The following is a 17,832-nucleotide window of genomic DNA, read 5'->3' as shown; positions in this document are numbered from 1 at the left end:
ATCTAAGTCGTTGATGAAGATATTGAACAGAGCCGGTCCCAAAACAGACCCCTGCGGAACCCCACTCGTTACGCCTTTCCAGCAGGATTGGGAACCATTAATAACAACTCTCTGAGTACGGTTATCCAGCCAGTTATGCACCCACCTTATAGTAGCCCCATCTAATTTGTATTTGCCTAGTTTATCGATAAGAATATCATGCGAGACCGTATCAAATGCCTTACTAAAGTCTAGGTATACCACATCCACCGCTTCACCCTTATCCACAAGGCTCGTTATCCTATCAAAGAAAGCTATCAGATTGGTTTGACATGATTTGTTCTTCACAAATCCATGCTGGCTGTTCCCTATCACCTTACCACCTTCCAAGTGTTTGCAGATGATTTCCTTAATTACTTGCTCCATTATCTTCCCTGGCACAGAAGTTAAACTAACTGGTCTGTAGTTACCTGGGTTGTTTTTATTTCCCTTTTTATAGATGGGCACTATATTTGCCCTTTTCCAGTCTTCTGGAATCTCTCCTGTCTCCCATGACTTTCCAAAGATAATAGCTAGAGGCTCAGATACCTCCTCTATTAGCTCCTTGAGTATTCTAGGATGCATTTCATCAGGCCCGGGTGACTTGCAGGCATCTAACTTTTCTAAGTGATTTTTAACTTGTTCTTTTTTTATTTTATTTTACAACTACTGAATACCAGTATCTTCCAGCAATGCAATCCCAAGAAACACTATCTAAACAAAGCTGTGCCAAGGACAGACACACACAGTAGTATTTATATGGAAAAGTGGCAGGAGTTACCCTTCCCTCTACTAGAGTTCATTGCCTTCTCTCTGGTTGCTTCTAAACCATCTCTGCTTTGTGTGTGCACGCACGCGCCTTGGAAATGCATCAGGTTTTTTTTTTTTTTTTTTTTTTTTTAAGATTCCAATGGAAAGATACACTTCAGAGCCCCTTTATACCCAAACCAAATGGCTTCCCATCCCACTGGAAATTACTGGGTTCAATACTGGCATAGAAGAAAAGGAATATGCCATAGGAAAGATGTTCCAGTTGAGTTCCTTCTACAAAGGCAGACTCTGATGGTGCCCCTGATCAAAATAATTGAGCCCCTGGGCAAAAGTTAGTGTTGCCCAGCCAAGTTAAAAGCATTCTGAATAAAAAATACACTTCACAGTTGCATAGAAAATTTTCATAATAAAAAACAAACTGCAACAAGTTGGGGGGAAATGGCCTGCAGTCTATCCAAGAGTTGGATTTCCAATGCTGACTGCTGCACTGAAAGACTGAGCTAAGCTTTTCTACCCTATCCTTCACCATGGTATCTAAGCAGGGATAACAACTGTGAAAAAACAGGACAGGGGATAGGGTGGGGGAGGTAATAGGCGCCTATATAAGAAAAAGACCCCAAAAATGGGACTGTCCCTTTAAAAAATGGGACATCTGGTCACCCTATGTCTAAACATATGGTACTAATATCCGAAGCGCAGGCAGATTTCAAACCATGACTATATTAGTGTTCAGTGCACCTCGTCAGGAGAATGGAGCATGAGGGAAGGCAGAAAGGAGAAGGGAAGAGCTGTATTTGAAGAGCCCTTAGAGCTCTCTTGGTTTTAACTCACCAACATGCAGTTCTGTAGTCACTGCTGCAAACACATCTTCGGAGAAGTATTTAAGCATAAAAAGGAGAACTTATCGAACGAGACAGACACAGCACAAATGACCAACCTCTGTGAAGGTTCCTTTATTCCTTGGTTCCACAAACATTGGTTTCACCTCTTCTATTCTTTTAGCAAAGTCATGCTCCTATTAAACAGAGAGCAAATAAGTCAGAAGTACATATGAGAAAGGAAGCCACAGGTGGTGGTAACTACATGCTCCCCATCACCTATTCGTCTCTTGCCAGCCAGAGTTGGCGGCAGGGGCATGCAGCTACCAATGGGAGGGAAATGAGCTGGGTCCAGGCAGCAGTTCCAACACGGGCAGTTTAGACAGAATGGCCAAGACACTTTCTCCATGCTTTGTGCATCTTTTCAAAAGCCATGCCAGCAGTGAGGTCACCTCCTTCCTTTCAACTTGCAGACCCTTGGCGCCCAACATCTGCCTCCTGGATACTACTCCTGCAATCTGCACTGAACAGCTAGTTCCCTGCTCCCCTCCACTGGTACCTTAGAAGGGGAGCAACAGTTACCTAGGGAAATGTCCTACCATGGCTTCTGCTGGGACACACAACTCATATTAGAAAAACATCCCTAACTTCAGCCAGAAACAAAGACAGGGGATATGAGCAACAGCAACCAAGGAAAGATACAAACTACAATAAATTTATTATAGTGAAAAATAAAATAATCCAACTGGGAGTTTACTATCAAGGATTTTTTAACTATTTACTATCAACTTTTTTAAAACAAGCCAGTTAGGAAGTATTACCACCCTTTTGTACGTCTGTCTGAGAAAACCACCAAATTGATTGGAATCCAACCAAAACTCAGCTTCAAGTCATCCAGGAGTCACCTCCATATTAAGGATACCAACGATGAACAAGAGGAAAGCCAGTTAGTGATTTAGTCTAGGAAAAGTACTGCAGAAAGCTAAGGGAACAGGGTGACCAGACAGCAAGTGTGAAAAATCAGGACAGGGGGTGGGAGGGTAATAGGAGCCTATATAAGAAAAAGCCCCAAATATCGGGACTGTCCCTATAAAAATGGGACATCTGGTCACTCTATAAGGGAAACTACAGAAGTTGTGGCTCTCCCCTTCTAAGCCTCAGCATGCCTCAAGTGGTCCCTTCTGAAGAAAAGCTGTTTAGCTTTTGGCTCATTTATCAAGAGGATGATGTTCCAAGATGACCAGATATGAAGAGACCTGTATAGTGCTTATTTAAGCAAATGGTGAGATTTTCCAAAATGTCCCAATATTGGTTTAACTCTGTTTCCACTGAAGTCAATGGTGATGAGGAGCTAATCGAGATGCTATGCATGCTTTAGAAACTTCACCTTAATCAATTAAGCAAATAAATAGTGTACTTGACACAAGACAAGCAGGACGACTGTGTAAAGCAGCAGCATCTGCTCTCAGGCAAGGGCTTAGAAGGAGATGCGGGTCTGCTGCCACTCCAGTTCCTTCTCAACTACGAAGCCTGGAAGACTCCATAGCAGAGGAGAAGGAAGTTAGTAGGTGGAGTACCCATAGGGAGAAAACAACTCAAAGACTTCAAGTTACTTTACAAGTAAATAACCTCTCCTCCTTCTTCGACTCACAAGCAGTGAGGCAGGTGCTGAGACGGCAAATCCAAGACAGTTTGGGGGACTGCGTCACCAAAGGTAGCATCAGCCATGGATGCAGATTTCATAGCATAATGTCTGATGAATGTGTGAACTGAGGACCAGGTTGCAGCCCTGCAGATTTGTGTTATAGGGACATCCTTCAAAAGGACTACTGAAGTGTTCCGAGACCTGCTGGAGCGGGTTGTCACTCTATGAAGGGAATGTATCCCAGCAGCTTCATAGCAGGTCAAGATACAACCTGAAACCCACTTCAACAGTCTGAGTGGAAACTGGCTTTCCCTTCCTCCTTTTGACACAGAAGTCAAAGAGTCTGGCAGAGGCCCTAAAGGTTTTGATCCTGTCAAGGTAGAAGGTGAGGGCCCTCCTGACATCTAGTGTGAGGAGACTAACTTCCTCTCTGGAGGTCTGAGGCTTCGGAAAAAATACCAGTAAACAGATCTCTTGGTTGATATGAAATTCTAACAAGACTTTAGGGAAGAATCGAGGATGGGGGCACAGCGTCATTCTGTCACAGTAGAAGGCAGCGTATGGTGGGTCTGCCATGAGCACCCCGAGTTCTCCCATTCTTCTGGCCAAGGCGGGAGGGACAGCTCAGTGGTTTGAGCACTGGCCTGCTAAACCTGGGGTTGTGAGTTCAATCCTGGAGGGGGCCACTTAGGGATCTGGGGCAAAATCAGTACTTGGTCTGGCTAGTGAAGGCAGGGGGCTGGACTCGAGGACCTTTCGGGGTCCCTTCCAGTTCTATGAGATAGATATATCTCCATATATTATTTTATTATAAGGTGACAGCTATCAGAAAGGAAATTTCGAGGAAGAAGTGGAAAAGAAGACAGGTAGTCATGGGCTCAAGTGTGTGTGTGTGTGTGTGCGCGCGCGGGGTGGGGTGGGGTGGGCGGGGTACCTCAAGGCATTGGGTATTAGATTAGGGTCCCATGGAGATGGGTTCTGGACAGAGGAAAATAATTTATAAACTCATAAGGTATCTGGCCATGGTTGGATGGGCAAAGACTGACACCCCTTCTATAGAAAAAAGGAAGGCTGTAACAGCAGCCAGGTGTATTCTAACTGAGCTCATGGACTTAAAGACACAAGGTCTGAGAATCAGGTAATCTAGGACCTTAAGAGCGGAGCTTCTGAGGCTCTCAAAGGGTGATGAGAATACCAGGAATGGAAGCGTATCCATTTTTGCAGGTAAGTCTTATGAATAATAGGTTAAGGATAAGGCAGGCTAGTTCCTACTTGTTCTGACACTGTGCTGCGCCCTGGAAGCGGCCAGCAGCAGGTCCATGACCTAGGCGGGGAGGCCATGGGGCTCCGCATGCTGCCCCCACTCCGAGCACCAGCTCTGCACTCCCATTGGCCGGAAGCCAGCCAATGGGAGCTGGGGGGGCATGTTGGTGGGGTGTCAATGCCTGTGGGTGAGAGCTGCGCGGAGCCGTTTGCATGCCTACGCCTAGGAGCCGGACCTGCTGCTGGCTGCTTCCAGGGCGCAGCACGGTCCGCGGTGCCAGGACAGGCAGGAAGCCTGCCTTAGCACCCCTGCTGCGCCACTGACCGGGAGCCGCCTGAGGTAAGCCTGCGCCCCAACCCTGCACCCCAAACCCAGAGCCCTTTCCTGCACCCCAAACCCCTCATCCCGAGCCCCAGCCAAGAGCCTGCACCCCCAGCCAGAGACCTGACCCCCTCCGACACCCTAACCCCCTGCCCCAGCCCTGAGCCCCCCCAAAACTCTGAGCCCCTTCCTGTACCCCACACACTTCATCCACAGCTCCACCCCAGAGTCTGCACCCCCAGCCCAGAGCCCCGACCCCCTCCCATACCCCAACCCCTTGCCCCAGCCTAGAGCCCCCTCCCACATCCCGAACCACTCATTCCCGTCCCCACCCCGCAGCCCTCACTCTCACACCCAGCCCATAGCCCCTCATCTCCAGCTGCACTGGGTCGTGGACATTAACAGTTTTCTTCAACTGGGTCGCCAGAAAAAAAAGTTTGAAAACCACTGGGCTAGAGCATGGCTAGCATGCACAGAATCTTTGGGAATTTAGCTGCTAAAATCTAAGCCTCTACTGAGCATGCACAAACTGAGATTTTGCAAAGGCTAATAACTTGGTCAAATTTGTGTGGATTTTCACAGAGACACCAAAAGTAAATCCCTGACACAAAGGCCACCACAAATTTCAAGTCCCTCTTTCAAAGCATGGGGGCAAGAGAACATTAAAAAAAAAAAAGGGGGGGGGGGCTCACCAGAATTTTTTAACATGGGCAAAGCAAAATATTCCGGCTGAGGCAGACATCTGTCATGAAGAATTTCAGCCCAAATGGTTAAAGTTTGGCAAAATTACTGAAACTGAAAACAGGGTCTTATAACAGGATGTGTTGGGCAACTTTAACAACAGGTGGTGCTACCAGTCCCACCTCAAGCATACATTAATTTGTAGAAACGTGCCTAATTAACCAGGCTTCTTTTATCTCTTGCTCTACTCGTTCCACAGTTCCCTCATTGTTCAGCGTCTGTTGTGTTATGACTTTAAGCTTTTTTTAAGCTAGGGCTTATTTGTCTAGAGAGTGCTGTTCACAACCTTATGTCACAATATAGACAATAAATGTATATGAACACAGAGATGCATAAAATAAGTATTTGGGCAAGTCAGTGCTAGACTGCAGTACTGGGAACTCCAATATAAGCACCTGTTTGTGAAAATTTGGTCCAAAGGGTGTAACTACAATTCATACATAAAGAACCAACATACTCTCCAATATTCCAGGCTTTTATCCATGACCGGATACGAAGGGAAGAAAACCAGCAGCCCATGTGGTATAATTCGCACAAGATTACCTGCAACAAGAAAGATGGTGCATAATATCACCATTCAGAACACTTCCATTCTGAGGCGTTGGTAGGGGATTAGCCTACTTTTCTCAGGGCACGTACTGGTCTCCCTACAACTCCTCTTCATCTTCTTGATGGAAAGGGTGGGAGAGACAAGCGAGTGTTGGAAGAGGACTATATTATCACCACTGTTCTAGCCTGGTTAGCATTCCATTGAACAATACTGACACAACATACCACATCTGTACGCTAGAAGTATGTGGCTAAGAGATGGAAAATACCTAATAAGTTGTCTTGTCCATCTCCATGCCAGGGTTGAATTGTTTCCTACAGGAAGATGTGAGTATCAGAGGGAAAATTATTTTTTGTAGTGACCCAGCCACTTCCAGTCTTTATTCAGGCCTACTTTGATGGTGTCAAGTTTGCAAATTAATTCCAGTTCTGCACTTTCTCATTGAAGTCTGTTTTTGAAGTTTTGTTGTTGAAGAATGACAACTTTTAAGTCTTATTGAGTGTCCAAGGAGACTGAAGTGCTCTCCTACTGGTTTTTGAATGTTACAATTCTTCATGTCTGATTTGTGTCTATTTATTCTTTCGCATAGAGACTGTCTGGTTTGGTCAATGTACATGGCAGAGGGGCATTGCTGGCACAAAATATTACATTGGTAGATGTGCAGATGAACAAGCCCTTGATGGTGTGGCTGATGTGGTTGGGTCCTATGATGATGTCCAGAAACCTTCTTGTCAACTGCTGGGAATGGGCCACATCCATTTTGATTGAATTGGCCTCGTTAGCACTACAAAAAGTAATTTTCCCTCTGTTGATATTCACCCCTTCTTGTCAACTGTTGGGAATAGGCTACATCCACCCCAATCAAATTGGCTACTTAGTAAGGCAACTCCCATCTTTTCATGTGCTGTATATTTATACCTGCTTATGGTATTTTCCACTCCATGCCTCTGATGAAGTGGGTTATATCCCACGAAAGCTTATGCCCAAATAAATGTGTTAGTCTCTAAGGTGCTACAAGGACTCCTCCTTGTTTTTACTGATACTTGCTAACATGGCTACCCCTCTGAAACTTGCTTATATTTGTTTAGAAGGCATTTCCCCCATTCCCCGCTCATTTATAAATAATCCAGAGCAGAAGCTTGTTTCCTGAATCTGATAACGTCACTTACCTATTGTTTTCCCCAGAGAAGATAGACATTCCACAGAAAACCTACAAAGACGACAATACCAATCAGCATCACCATCACATGTCCTTTTATTAACTCACTCTTGTTTGGAATAATGTTGCACTGCTAAACCCGCATCCTCTCTCCTTCTCCTGTGCCTTCACTCCCCTCCTCATGGACGAACCTCAAAGTCAAGGGCATTTCAAGCATTCCCGCTAGCAATCATGATGTCCAAGTTTTCTTCACTTATTTCCTCCCACTTTGCTTTGCAGGAGGACTCCACAGTCCTCTAGGAAAGAAAGACTGAAGAGGCTCTACCTCCAAATGCTTCTATAACACTATGATCTGCCAGTGTGAGTCACTACTAGGGCAATACATTACTTATTGCGCCACAAGAGCCAAGCACCTACATAGAAACAGAGGAAGATCCTCCTACAACTAGCTTTTGTACGTCGCACATCAGCAGCATCCAATGCCCCAAACGGGTAGGAATAGTCAAGATGGCAACAAGCAGACAATCTCGAATAACAGAAAAATTAACAATTTTGAGACGTTAGCAGTGAAGAAAATCTAGGTCCTAACATATCAGCCTTCAATCAGTGGAAGTACACATGACCACACGTAATAAGGCTAATTATTAACAGTAATGAATTAAGGAACAGAATCCTGTTAGAGAGTGGTCTGTAGAAACTGCCAACATTGTGATGATTAAAATGACTGATGATCAACTAGGTGTGGTGATGCCATGGGAAAAAAAAAGGAGATGGGTTTGGTTACTATATTACTAGTGACAGCCGAATTAGTCACTGTCCCTAAGCGCTTTTGTTTGGCTCAGCACTGCTTGTACAGTAGCATACTGTGCTGGTTTCTATGGAAATTCCCCACATTTGGTCTTTATTTTAATCTCCTGGTTTCCTTCTCTTTAGTTCCAGACAGTTTTGCATGCTCTGTTTTCTTATTAAGCCTGTGGGGAGTGAGGGGGAGTAAAAAACGGTTACTCATTTCTTGTAACTGTTATTCAAGATGTGTTTGTTGTTCATGTCCATTCCAATCAGGTGTGTGCGCACGCAGGTGCACGATGGACGGAAGATTTTTCCCTTAGCAGCATCCGTCGGGCCGGCCTGGGTGCCCCCTGCAGTCACGCCTTCATGGCGCTCAATATAGAGCCCTGCTGACACGCCACCCCTTCAGTTCCTTCTTGCCGGCTACTCCGACAGAGGGGTAGGAGGGTAGGTATTGGAATGGACATGAACAACAGTTACGAGAAGTGAGTGCTTGTTCATGTCCATTCCAATCAGATGACTCCCAAGCCAAGTTCAGGAGGTGGGGGCAGAGCTGTCCACTGATTGGAGTGCTGCTCTTCCGAAGGCCACAGTCTCTGGCCTGCTGGGTAATCGCATAATGCACGGCGAAAGGGTGTATGGAGGACCACATTGCTGCTCTGCAGATTTCCTCAAAAGGCCAGTTTAGGACCAGAGGGCAGCCTGAGGATGAGTGTTGCCTCCTCCTGCCACTCCTGTTCCTCCTCCGAGAACCATCCTGTCGGTTCTGCTGATGGAATCTCGGAGGAGGTTGCGGTCGGAAGTGTCTCTGCTGTGTGGCAGGAGTGTGCAGTCCCAAGGACTTGAGGGTAGCTCATAAGTCTTTCAGGCTGTGCAGCCTCTTGTCAGTCTTTTCAGAAAGAAGAGTCTCACCCTCAAATGGGAGGTCCTGAATAGTTTGCTGGACCTCATAAGGGAGCCCCGAGACTTGGAGCCAGGAGCTCCTCCTCACGGCTACCCCAGTTGCCATGACCCTAGTGGCGGCATCAGCACCATCCAATGCAGCCTGGAGGGAAACCTGGGATATTAGCTTCCCCTCCTCCACCAAGGCCAAGAACTCGGTTCTGGAGTCCAACGGGAGGAGTTCCATAAACTTGGCCATCGCCGCACAGATGTTGTACGAGTACCTGCTGACGATGGCCTGTTGGTTAGAGATACAGAGCAGCAGACCCCCTTTCTCCCAACCAGGTCTAGACACTTAGCCTCCCTGTTTTTTGAACTATAAATGTTCGAACCCTCTGGTGGATATGAAATAACACCTCTCATTGCACTTGGCAGTGGGCGGCAAGGAAGCTGGGGTCTGCCACAGGGTCTTGGTGGTGTCTACAATGGTTTTAGTAAGTGGAAGGGCAATACGGGACGGTCCTGATGGTGCGAGGATGTCCACCATGGGATCAGCCTCCTCTACCACCTCCTCGGCCTTAATGCCCAGACCCTGAGTGGCCCTGCGCAGCAACTGCTGCAGCACCCTGTTGTCCTCAAGCGCCGGGGCTATGGCTGTAACCGCCAATGCTTCATCCAGTGATGAAGAGGAGAAAGCTTTTATAATGAGCGGATGCTCCCTGCCATCGGCCTCCAGAGGGTCCCGAGACTCTCGGGGCAGCGCTGGTGCTAGTGGCGTGCCAGACGGCACCGGAGCTGCAGACACCGGACCAAGAGTTGACGCCGTCATCAGTACGACGGGAGGAACCATCGATGAAGCCAGTGCCGATCCACTCACAGGTGCCGACGAAGGCGGAGGGCCCTCGGCACCGGGGCCATTGGTGTCTGCGTCGTAGTTGACGTCGACAACGGTGCCAGCATGGAAGATGACCGCAAGGACGCTGCCGAGATCGGTACTGGAGTCGACGACTGTGCCACTGTCAGAGGCATTGGGGTGTGGGTAGGCACCGAGGGCAGATGCGTAGCTGATGGCGGGACAAAGGTGGCTGAGGCCACACAATTTTTAAACCGCAAGGACCATGGCATCCCATGGCTACAGGGAGGAGGGATGGGTGGGGGAAACCCCCAACAACTTTAATATTAAGAAGACACTATGGTAACTATATGCAATGACTACAGAATGCGCTTGCTAAGCAAGGTGTAAGGGAAGTTCCAGCCAACCATCACTGGCAGTAAGAAGGAACTGAAGAGGTGGTGGGTCGTTCTATATTGAATGCCATGAAGGCACAACTCCAGGGGGCGCCCAGACCGACCCAATGGATGCTGCTAAGGGAAAAATCTTCCATCCATCGTGCATGTGCACACACCTGATTGGAATGGACATGAACAAGCACTTGAAGAACAACTATTACTACAAATACTGATGCTATTACCCTTGAGAAATCGTGGGAATTACACCAAACACTGTATGCTTCACTTACTCCACACAACACACTGTGGAAAGGAAAAAACCTCAGTGGTATCTTACGTCAAAATAAATTTAAATGGCAGGCCAACTAAGTTTCTTGGACTAGCAATATACTATCATAGGACTGTATATTGTCACCCATCATTATAGTATCTGAGTGCTTTCCGCATATAATCAATAGCAAACTTCATGGAATCTCTGGCAAGTCTCCTTTTATGTGGTAAAAACCCTTCTATGGGCAGTGGTTTTGGTTTACTGAGTATCACTAAAAAGGCCACATCTGCCCTGGCTAAACCCAAACAAAAGCAGTCTTAAACAGGGGAATGTATATATAAAGTTGAACTTAAAATGGATGAAAAAGTATCAGGATATAATTGCTTTGAATATTTTGGAAAGGTAATTAAAATAGGAAAATATGGTTGATATGCAGAAAAGCTTCTCCCTCACCCCAGAAACTTCAAAAGGACTACCTCTTTAAACACCCATTCACAGAGGTGAATACAATGGTGCCAAAACAACCATGCTACTCTGTTAGGTAAATAACGTTCTTATAAAGAATTGATAAATACATAAAGCATGGAACTACTTCTTAAAGTTCTACAAACAGGTTTTTAAGCAAAAAATGACATTATAGAATAGAAACAGAACAAAAGGGGGAACCTTAATTTCAGGTCTTTAGTTTTCTAGGCAACAGCACTTATGTTTCTTTTTTTCCCCAGCATAGAAATTCTCTGCTTTTTTCCAGATTGGCTAAGCACAAACCGAAATGTAGAAGCATAACATTTCTCTATAACCTCACCTTCTGCTGCTTCCTGTTACTAATTAGAAGCCTGTTTATCTAAGAAGTGAACTTTGCAGATCACTTTTCCCACAAGCACTCTCATTTAAACAGAACTCATACACTGATACCCAAGACTTCACAGCAGTATTTAAACGAAAGAGCGGATTACCTTTTTTCATAGGTAGAGCTGAGCAGACCTCCGTCTGGTCCCTTGGGAATTATCCCCACCCATATCTGGTGTTTATCAATAACATGTGGATTTTCCAAGCAAACGGGGAAAGGACTGAGGAAACAGGAGAGAGATGATCTCTAATGTAAGAGCATAAGAACGGCCATACTGGGTCAGACCAAAGGTCCAATTAGCCCAGTATCCTGACTTCCAACAGTGACCAATGCCAGGTGCCCCAGAGGGAATGAACAGAACAGGTAATCATCAAGTGATCCATCCTGCTACCGATTCCCAGCTTCTGGCAAACAGAGGCTAGGACACCATCCCTACCCAGTCTGGCTAATACCCATTGATAGACCTATCTATCCTCCATGAATTTATCTAGTTCTTTTTTGAACCCTGTTACAGTCTTGGCCTTCACAACATCCTCTGGCAAAGAGTTCCACAGGTTGGATGTGTGTTGTGTGAAAAAATACTTCCTTTTTTTGTTTTAAACCTGCTGCCTATTAATTTCACTTGGTGACCTCTAGTTCTTGTATTATGAGAAATAGTAGATAACACTTCCTTATTTACTTTCTCCACTCCAGTCATGATTTTATAGACCTCTATCATATCCCCTCTTAGTCTCTTTTCCAAGCCAAAAAGTCCCAGTCTTATTAATCTCTCCTTATACAGAAGCCGTTCCATACCCCTAACAATTTTTGTTGCCCTTTTCTGAACCTTTTCCAATTCCAATATATCTTTTTTGAGATGGGGCGACCACATCTGCACGGACCATGGATTTATATAGAGGCAATAGGATATTTTCTGTCTTATTATCTATCCCTTTCTTAATGATTCCCAACATTCTGTTCGCTTTTTTGACTGTCCTGCACATTGAGTGGATGTTTTTAGAGAACTATCCATAATGACTCCAAGATCTCTTTCTTGAGTGGAACAGTTCATTTAGACCCATCATTTTATATTTATAGTTGGAATTATGTTTTCCAATGTGCATTACTTTGCATCCTCTTCATGCCAGTTCTAAGCCGTCATTTCATTTCCAATCCCAAGCATTCAAAAATCATGAGATAAGGCCCATGAGATTGGCTTACAAACAGTAAATAATGCCATCTAATGACTTTATTTGCACAGAAAGAAATGAACTTACATCTGCATTTCCATGGTGAAGGAGGAGAGTGGGGAGAGGGTCCCACTAGTGAGAATGATTGTCCGGACTCCTTGACGGACCAGCTCATGCATGCTGTACCCGGGGCTGAAACACCAGTAGCTCAAGACCTTTCCTGTATCAAATAGAAAATAAAACACTAAGAACCGAGGTCTGTCTATACAGTGGAGACCAGAACCGAGGTCTGTCTATACAGTGTCTGAGTTGCTCGTGCTGTAAACCAGAGTTTGAGGTTCTATAACTGGAGATGGGCACAAACCACAAAGCAAGAACCTAGTACTAAGTTTTCATACCTGTTTAGGGGTGTCTGGACCTGGGGTTTGTGGCTTCAGCTTGTCTCTGAACTTAAGTCTGCCAATTCAAAGCAAGGTTGAAGGTCAACACCCATCCAAATTTCAGTAGTTTCTAATTTCAACGAGAGACTGTCGTTATCTTCATCAAACACACAGTCTACTAAGGATGATTGTGCCAGCTAGAGTAACCAAGGTTGATGGTGTTGCACCAGGCACCATGTATAGAGAAGTTCCCAGAACTGGTTCAATCCTATGAGTCCACAAATCTCTGGGGCATCCCCACAGGCGGTATCAGGTAGGGTCAAGATGTGCACGCCCCTTCATATGTTGATGGAGAGTTTGAGAGCACAGCGTGCTAAGGTGTTTTTATCCATCCTGGCAACATGGTTGAAAAGCATGTAACATCGCTTTTGAATATAATGAACACCACTTTTGAATATAAGGAGTGACTGGGCCCCTCCAAAGTCTCAGGCCTTCCTTCAAACACATCACCCATTACACATACCTTAAACTAAGCCCTCCTGGTCCAAAGACAGCAATTGGTACTTCTGCAGGGGAGCTAACTGAAAGCTTCTTCCAACCCTGATCAAGCTGTGCTTCTCAAGTGAGTCACTCAGTACCCATCATTAGAGGCGGAAAATTATTTTAAAACCAATGTTTTATTCTCCGCACTCCTTCCTGCACACAGCCCTTTGGGCAAACACACCCAGGAGATACTGAAGCCTTGGAGATTTATATTCAGAGACTATGAGCAAACCTCTTCACTACACACCAAAACTGGTGCAAATTAGCATGGTGGAGGCAGTCTCTAATTGGACCTGTATGTGGATAGGTCTGGGAGAGTGCCCACACAAGGTGAGTAGAGACATTCAAGCAAGGAGCACCGGTAATCCCAGATGAGGAGGATGCTGAGGGAGAGTGTGGGCGGTTCAGAGAGAGGAAACACCCCCCCCTCCCCCACTCATAAGCCCACCCCTGAAACATCCTCTCTCTCTGAACATGCAGGGGGCTTTCAGAGTGTCAATTCCATGGATTCTGGAGGAGGCAGGATTGGACCACAACAGCGAAAGCCTGTGGTTCCTCCACTGGTTGTGACTTTTTGAGCATATGGGTAGCCCAAAGCGAGAATTTAGCCCAAGGTGTTAAACTCTTTTTAGTGAGCTGAGCCAAGACAGATCCCCATAAAATCCACTGAAAAGCAGCACTTTTCAGGCATCTGACAGTATTCCTACAGACTATCCTAACAGGAGCATTACAGCACCTATGTGAGGAAATATTTGCTTTTGGCTGTTTTTGTCATCTGTAGGATTTGCATATGTTGTAAGTCTACTAACTAGCTTGTCATGAGTAATTTTTTTGTTTTGAAGAAGAGGTAAAGAAAATATTTTGTCCCTGGTAAACTGTGGAAGATTTTCATGACAATTTTGCAAGGCTGATGTATACAAAACACCCAAACATAAAAAAACAAAACAAAACAAAACCAAAGCAAACTGTGCTGTTTGCTCCGCTTCCTCTTTCCCCACCCCACCCCCAATAATGAAATTTGTCCAGGAGAATTCTTGTAATAGAAAACTAAGATTACACAATATTTGAAGAAAACAAAACGTTCAAGTTATCAGAGAACTATGCTTACATTTAGAACTGACATCACTAAAGTCAACACTTATTTCATTGAAATACTAAGAGGAGGAGGTCCAAAAACAACAGCTGAAGTGCTAGGACTACTGATATTCCTAAAAATAAGTTGGTTTTGGCCTCAAGGTGAATATTTTTACATGGAAAAAACAAACAGCTTCCATTGTTTAAGTGCCAAAATTATGAAACCAGATACCGACAAACAAAACAAGATAAACTCTTAAGGCAGGTCTACACTGGAAATGGAGGTGTAATTTCCATTTCAAGGAAATGTGTTAGTGCTAATCAAGCCAGTGCACTAAAAATAGCAATGTAACTGCTGCGCAGGAAATGGAGGGACAGGCTAGCTACCCAGAGTACATTTCCATCTGTGATCCTAGGGACGTACTTGTCCAGCTATCCCTCCCACGGCTCATGCTGCTGTGGCTACACTTCTAATTTTAGCTCACTAGCCCTTAAACAAGCTAGTGCGGATATGTTTCCTCGAGCTGGAAATTACATTTTCCAATTTCAGCATGGATGTATCCTTAGAGAGGCCTCCAGACAACCAAATTATTTCCTTCTAGCACTGTGTACCATCTTCCACAGGAAATTTAAATACAGGGACCCTAACATAACTTCTGAGCCTTAATGCTCTAACCAAAGATTGTCAAAAGGTCTGTTTTGTTTGCCCTGATTAACTGATTTATTTATTTATTTATTTATTTATTTAAAGGGAGGTTATATCCTCACTAAATCCAACTTGGAGCAGGTTTAGTGGCTTGGGAAAAAGCCTTAAGTTCAGAGAGAAACTTGGCTTCTGAATTCTGTTTCATTCTGCAGCAGGGTTATACTGAGATGGTGCCAGATAACAGATGTAAGGAGCGGAAATAACAGTAGAAAACCCTATTTAATCATGAAAGGCTCAAAATGTACAGTTAAGGCTGAAGCTCCACCATGACAGTACCCGGTTGTGCTTAAGTACAGAGGTCTCACAATAGGGTTACCTAATGGAGCATATTGAGGCTGTGATGCTGCTAACTGGCATGGGACCTCTAGTAAAATAAACATGGGAGACTTAATTCGAAAGGGTAATTTTTTCAGGCACATTGCAAGAGCCTGATGATAGGTGCTTAGAATGAGACAACCAGTTACAGCTCCGCAGCCGGAACTGAAAGGTTTCTACTAAGATAACAACTCAGAACATTGATAGCTACGTTACCCCTGGAATTAAAAACCCGCAGCTGGCCTGTGCCAGCTGACTTGGGCTCAAGCTCAGGGGCTGTTTAACTGCAGTGTAGACATTTGGGCTTGGGCTGGAGCCCAGACTAAGACCCTGTGAGGGTCCCAGAATTCAGGCTGCAGCCCAATAACGTCTACACTGCAATTAAACAGCCCCTTAGCCTAAATCCACGTCACCTGGCATGTGCCAGCCGGGGAGTTTTAACTGCAGTGTAGACATATTCTGTATAGAACACTAACTTATTCTTAGAAAGAGTTTTACATAGAAAGAGGCCAGGGTGTTGCCTTCTATTTATTACATCAAAAATGTGTCCGCTCAGTAAGCTTGCAAACCCAGTTCTCTGTGTTTGTGCCCATGCAGAAGATGCCCCTGTAATGTGCTGCCTTTGCCACTTAGAGAAACCACAACTCTACCTGACCTGCTGTTTATAACCAGGCTTTACAAAGGAGGACAATGATTAGAATTCAGAACCTTCAAGACCCATTGAGCAGCAGTTTATGCTACAAAGACAGTTAAAAGACAAATAACTGCACTGGCTGGCAAAGATTCCAAGGAGCCAATTAACCTCCCACCTGATTGGCTCCTGATGTTAAGTCTTACAAAACTAGTGCGGCAGTCTCAATTAACCTTTTAGTACCAGAAAAGCATGCAACAAAGAAGACTAAAGGCAAGAGGAAAATCTCAATATTTCCCCCCAACCCCCACGGGTACTTTTTCCCCTTAGGGCTAGTCAACACAGTTTTGTATGGGTATAACTATTTCAGTTAAAGGATTGATTTTTTAAAAATAGTTATACCTGTGCAACCTCTAGCAAGAACAGTGCTTTATGCCAGTATAGCTTATTGCCATTCCTATACGGGAACAGGTGTACTGGTATTAAATACCTGTGAGGTGATATAACTGTATCCACACTAGAGGGGTTATATCAATGTAACTAATTTAATACAGTTAAAGCAATGCAATGTGTGTTCAGGTAAGCCCACAAAGTTCCTTAAGGAACTACTCTGTTTTGCCTTCCCACCCAGCACAGCCGTTCTGACATTCAAGGAAGACTAGGTGGAGCTTCATGCACAGCCCTGCGATGGCGCTCCCTGTTGAGTGACATGAGACACTGCAGACTGAAATGCTTGCTGTACTAGCATTTTCAACCACTCGGACAGTTTCCAATATTTATTTTATTTAAGTCAGGGAAGGCCTTGTTAACTGGCTTTTGAATTAACCTCCCATCACAGCCCATTCCTGCACCTTCTTTTTTTGTTACTGATGAACTCCATAGGTCTGTCCTCTGCTTTTTTTTCTGATTACTGGTATCCATATGAATGTGCACCTGTGGAAAAAATAGGTACATGACGACATCTTCCCAAAGACTGTTGCAGAAATTAGATACATCTGCACCCCCATAAGCCTAGGTCCAGCCCTGGATAATTGAAGTTCACCAGCAGTTCTTATAATGCTTACAGTGTTTGGCATTTGCCTTTCCTCATTTCTCCTCCCCCCGCCCACTTACCCCCCCCAAAAATCCAACGAGTACAGGAACACACCACCGCTCAAATTGCCATTTTGAACCAATTTGTTAGAGCAGGATTTCCTGGGTTGCATAAAGCAAAGGCAAATAATACAATTATTTAGTGTGGCACTTGTTACCTCCCATTGGAATGCAGTGTACAGAATTACAAGAAGAAGATTATTAGAAGGAGATGCTGTATATAGGGCAACAAAAATATTAAGTCTTGAGAATAAAATTTCTGAGAGAAAAGACTGGCTTTTCTTCATTTGAGGTGAAAAGTGATCCTATCTCAGATGATTTCAAAATGATGAAAGCAAAGGAAAAAGCCAAAAGAAAATGTTCACATAGGTAAAGAGTTCAAAAACTACAGGGCAACCTAAAAATTAGCAGTTTGGAGTTAAGAAGGAACACCAGGAGAATAATTTGAAATGCGGGGTAAACCCATGGAGTAAACTGTCAGGGAAAGTGATTGATGCTAAGAGTATAAATGATGGACATTCTTTCTGGAGAAGGAAAGGATTGAGGGGGGTCTGTTAAAAATGCAAGAAGGTAGGGCTAAGATCAGCCAAAAGAGGGCAGGTTTGCTGGGCTA

The 17,832-nt window shown here is 44.7% G+C and overlaps 1 protein-coding gene across 15 annotated transcripts in view; it reads right to left on the bottom strand.

Moving 5' to 3' along the window:
- Positions 1–17,832, bottom strand: part of RTEL1 (regulator of telomere elongation helicase 1) — a 106,271-nt gene that overhangs the window by 55,580 nt on the left and 32,859 nt on the right. For all 15 annotated transcript variants that reach the window (XR_008446750.1, XM_054045005.1, XM_054044997.1 and 12 more), the window contains 6 exons: positions 16,979–17,060; positions 12,566–12,698; positions 11,416–11,529; positions 7,298–7,338; positions 6,036–6,121; positions 1,727–1,804 (listed from right to left, as the gene is read on the bottom strand). Coding sequence is in view for 14 of the 15 variants with exons in the window: in XM_054045005.1 (XP_053900980.1) it covers positions 1,727–1,804; positions 6,036–6,121; positions 7,298–7,338; positions 11,416–11,529; positions 12,566–12,698; positions 16,979–17,060 (534 nt within the window). In the remaining variant the exon portion in view is untranslated. The remainder of the gene's footprint in view (positions 1–1,726; positions 1,805–6,035; positions 6,122–7,297; positions 7,339–11,415; positions 11,530–12,565; positions 12,699–16,978; positions 17,061–17,832) is intronic.

This window comes from Malaclemys terrapin, chromosome 12 (genome assembly GCF_027887155.1).
Source record: "Malaclemys terrapin pileata isolate rMalTer1 chromosome 12, rMalTer1.hap1, whole genome shotgun sequence".
NCBI lineage: Eukaryota > Metazoa > Chordata > Testudines > Emydidae > Malaclemys > Malaclemys terrapin.
Note: the sequence above shows the minus strand (reverse complement) of the source record. Positions and strands in the feature narration are given on the sequence as shown.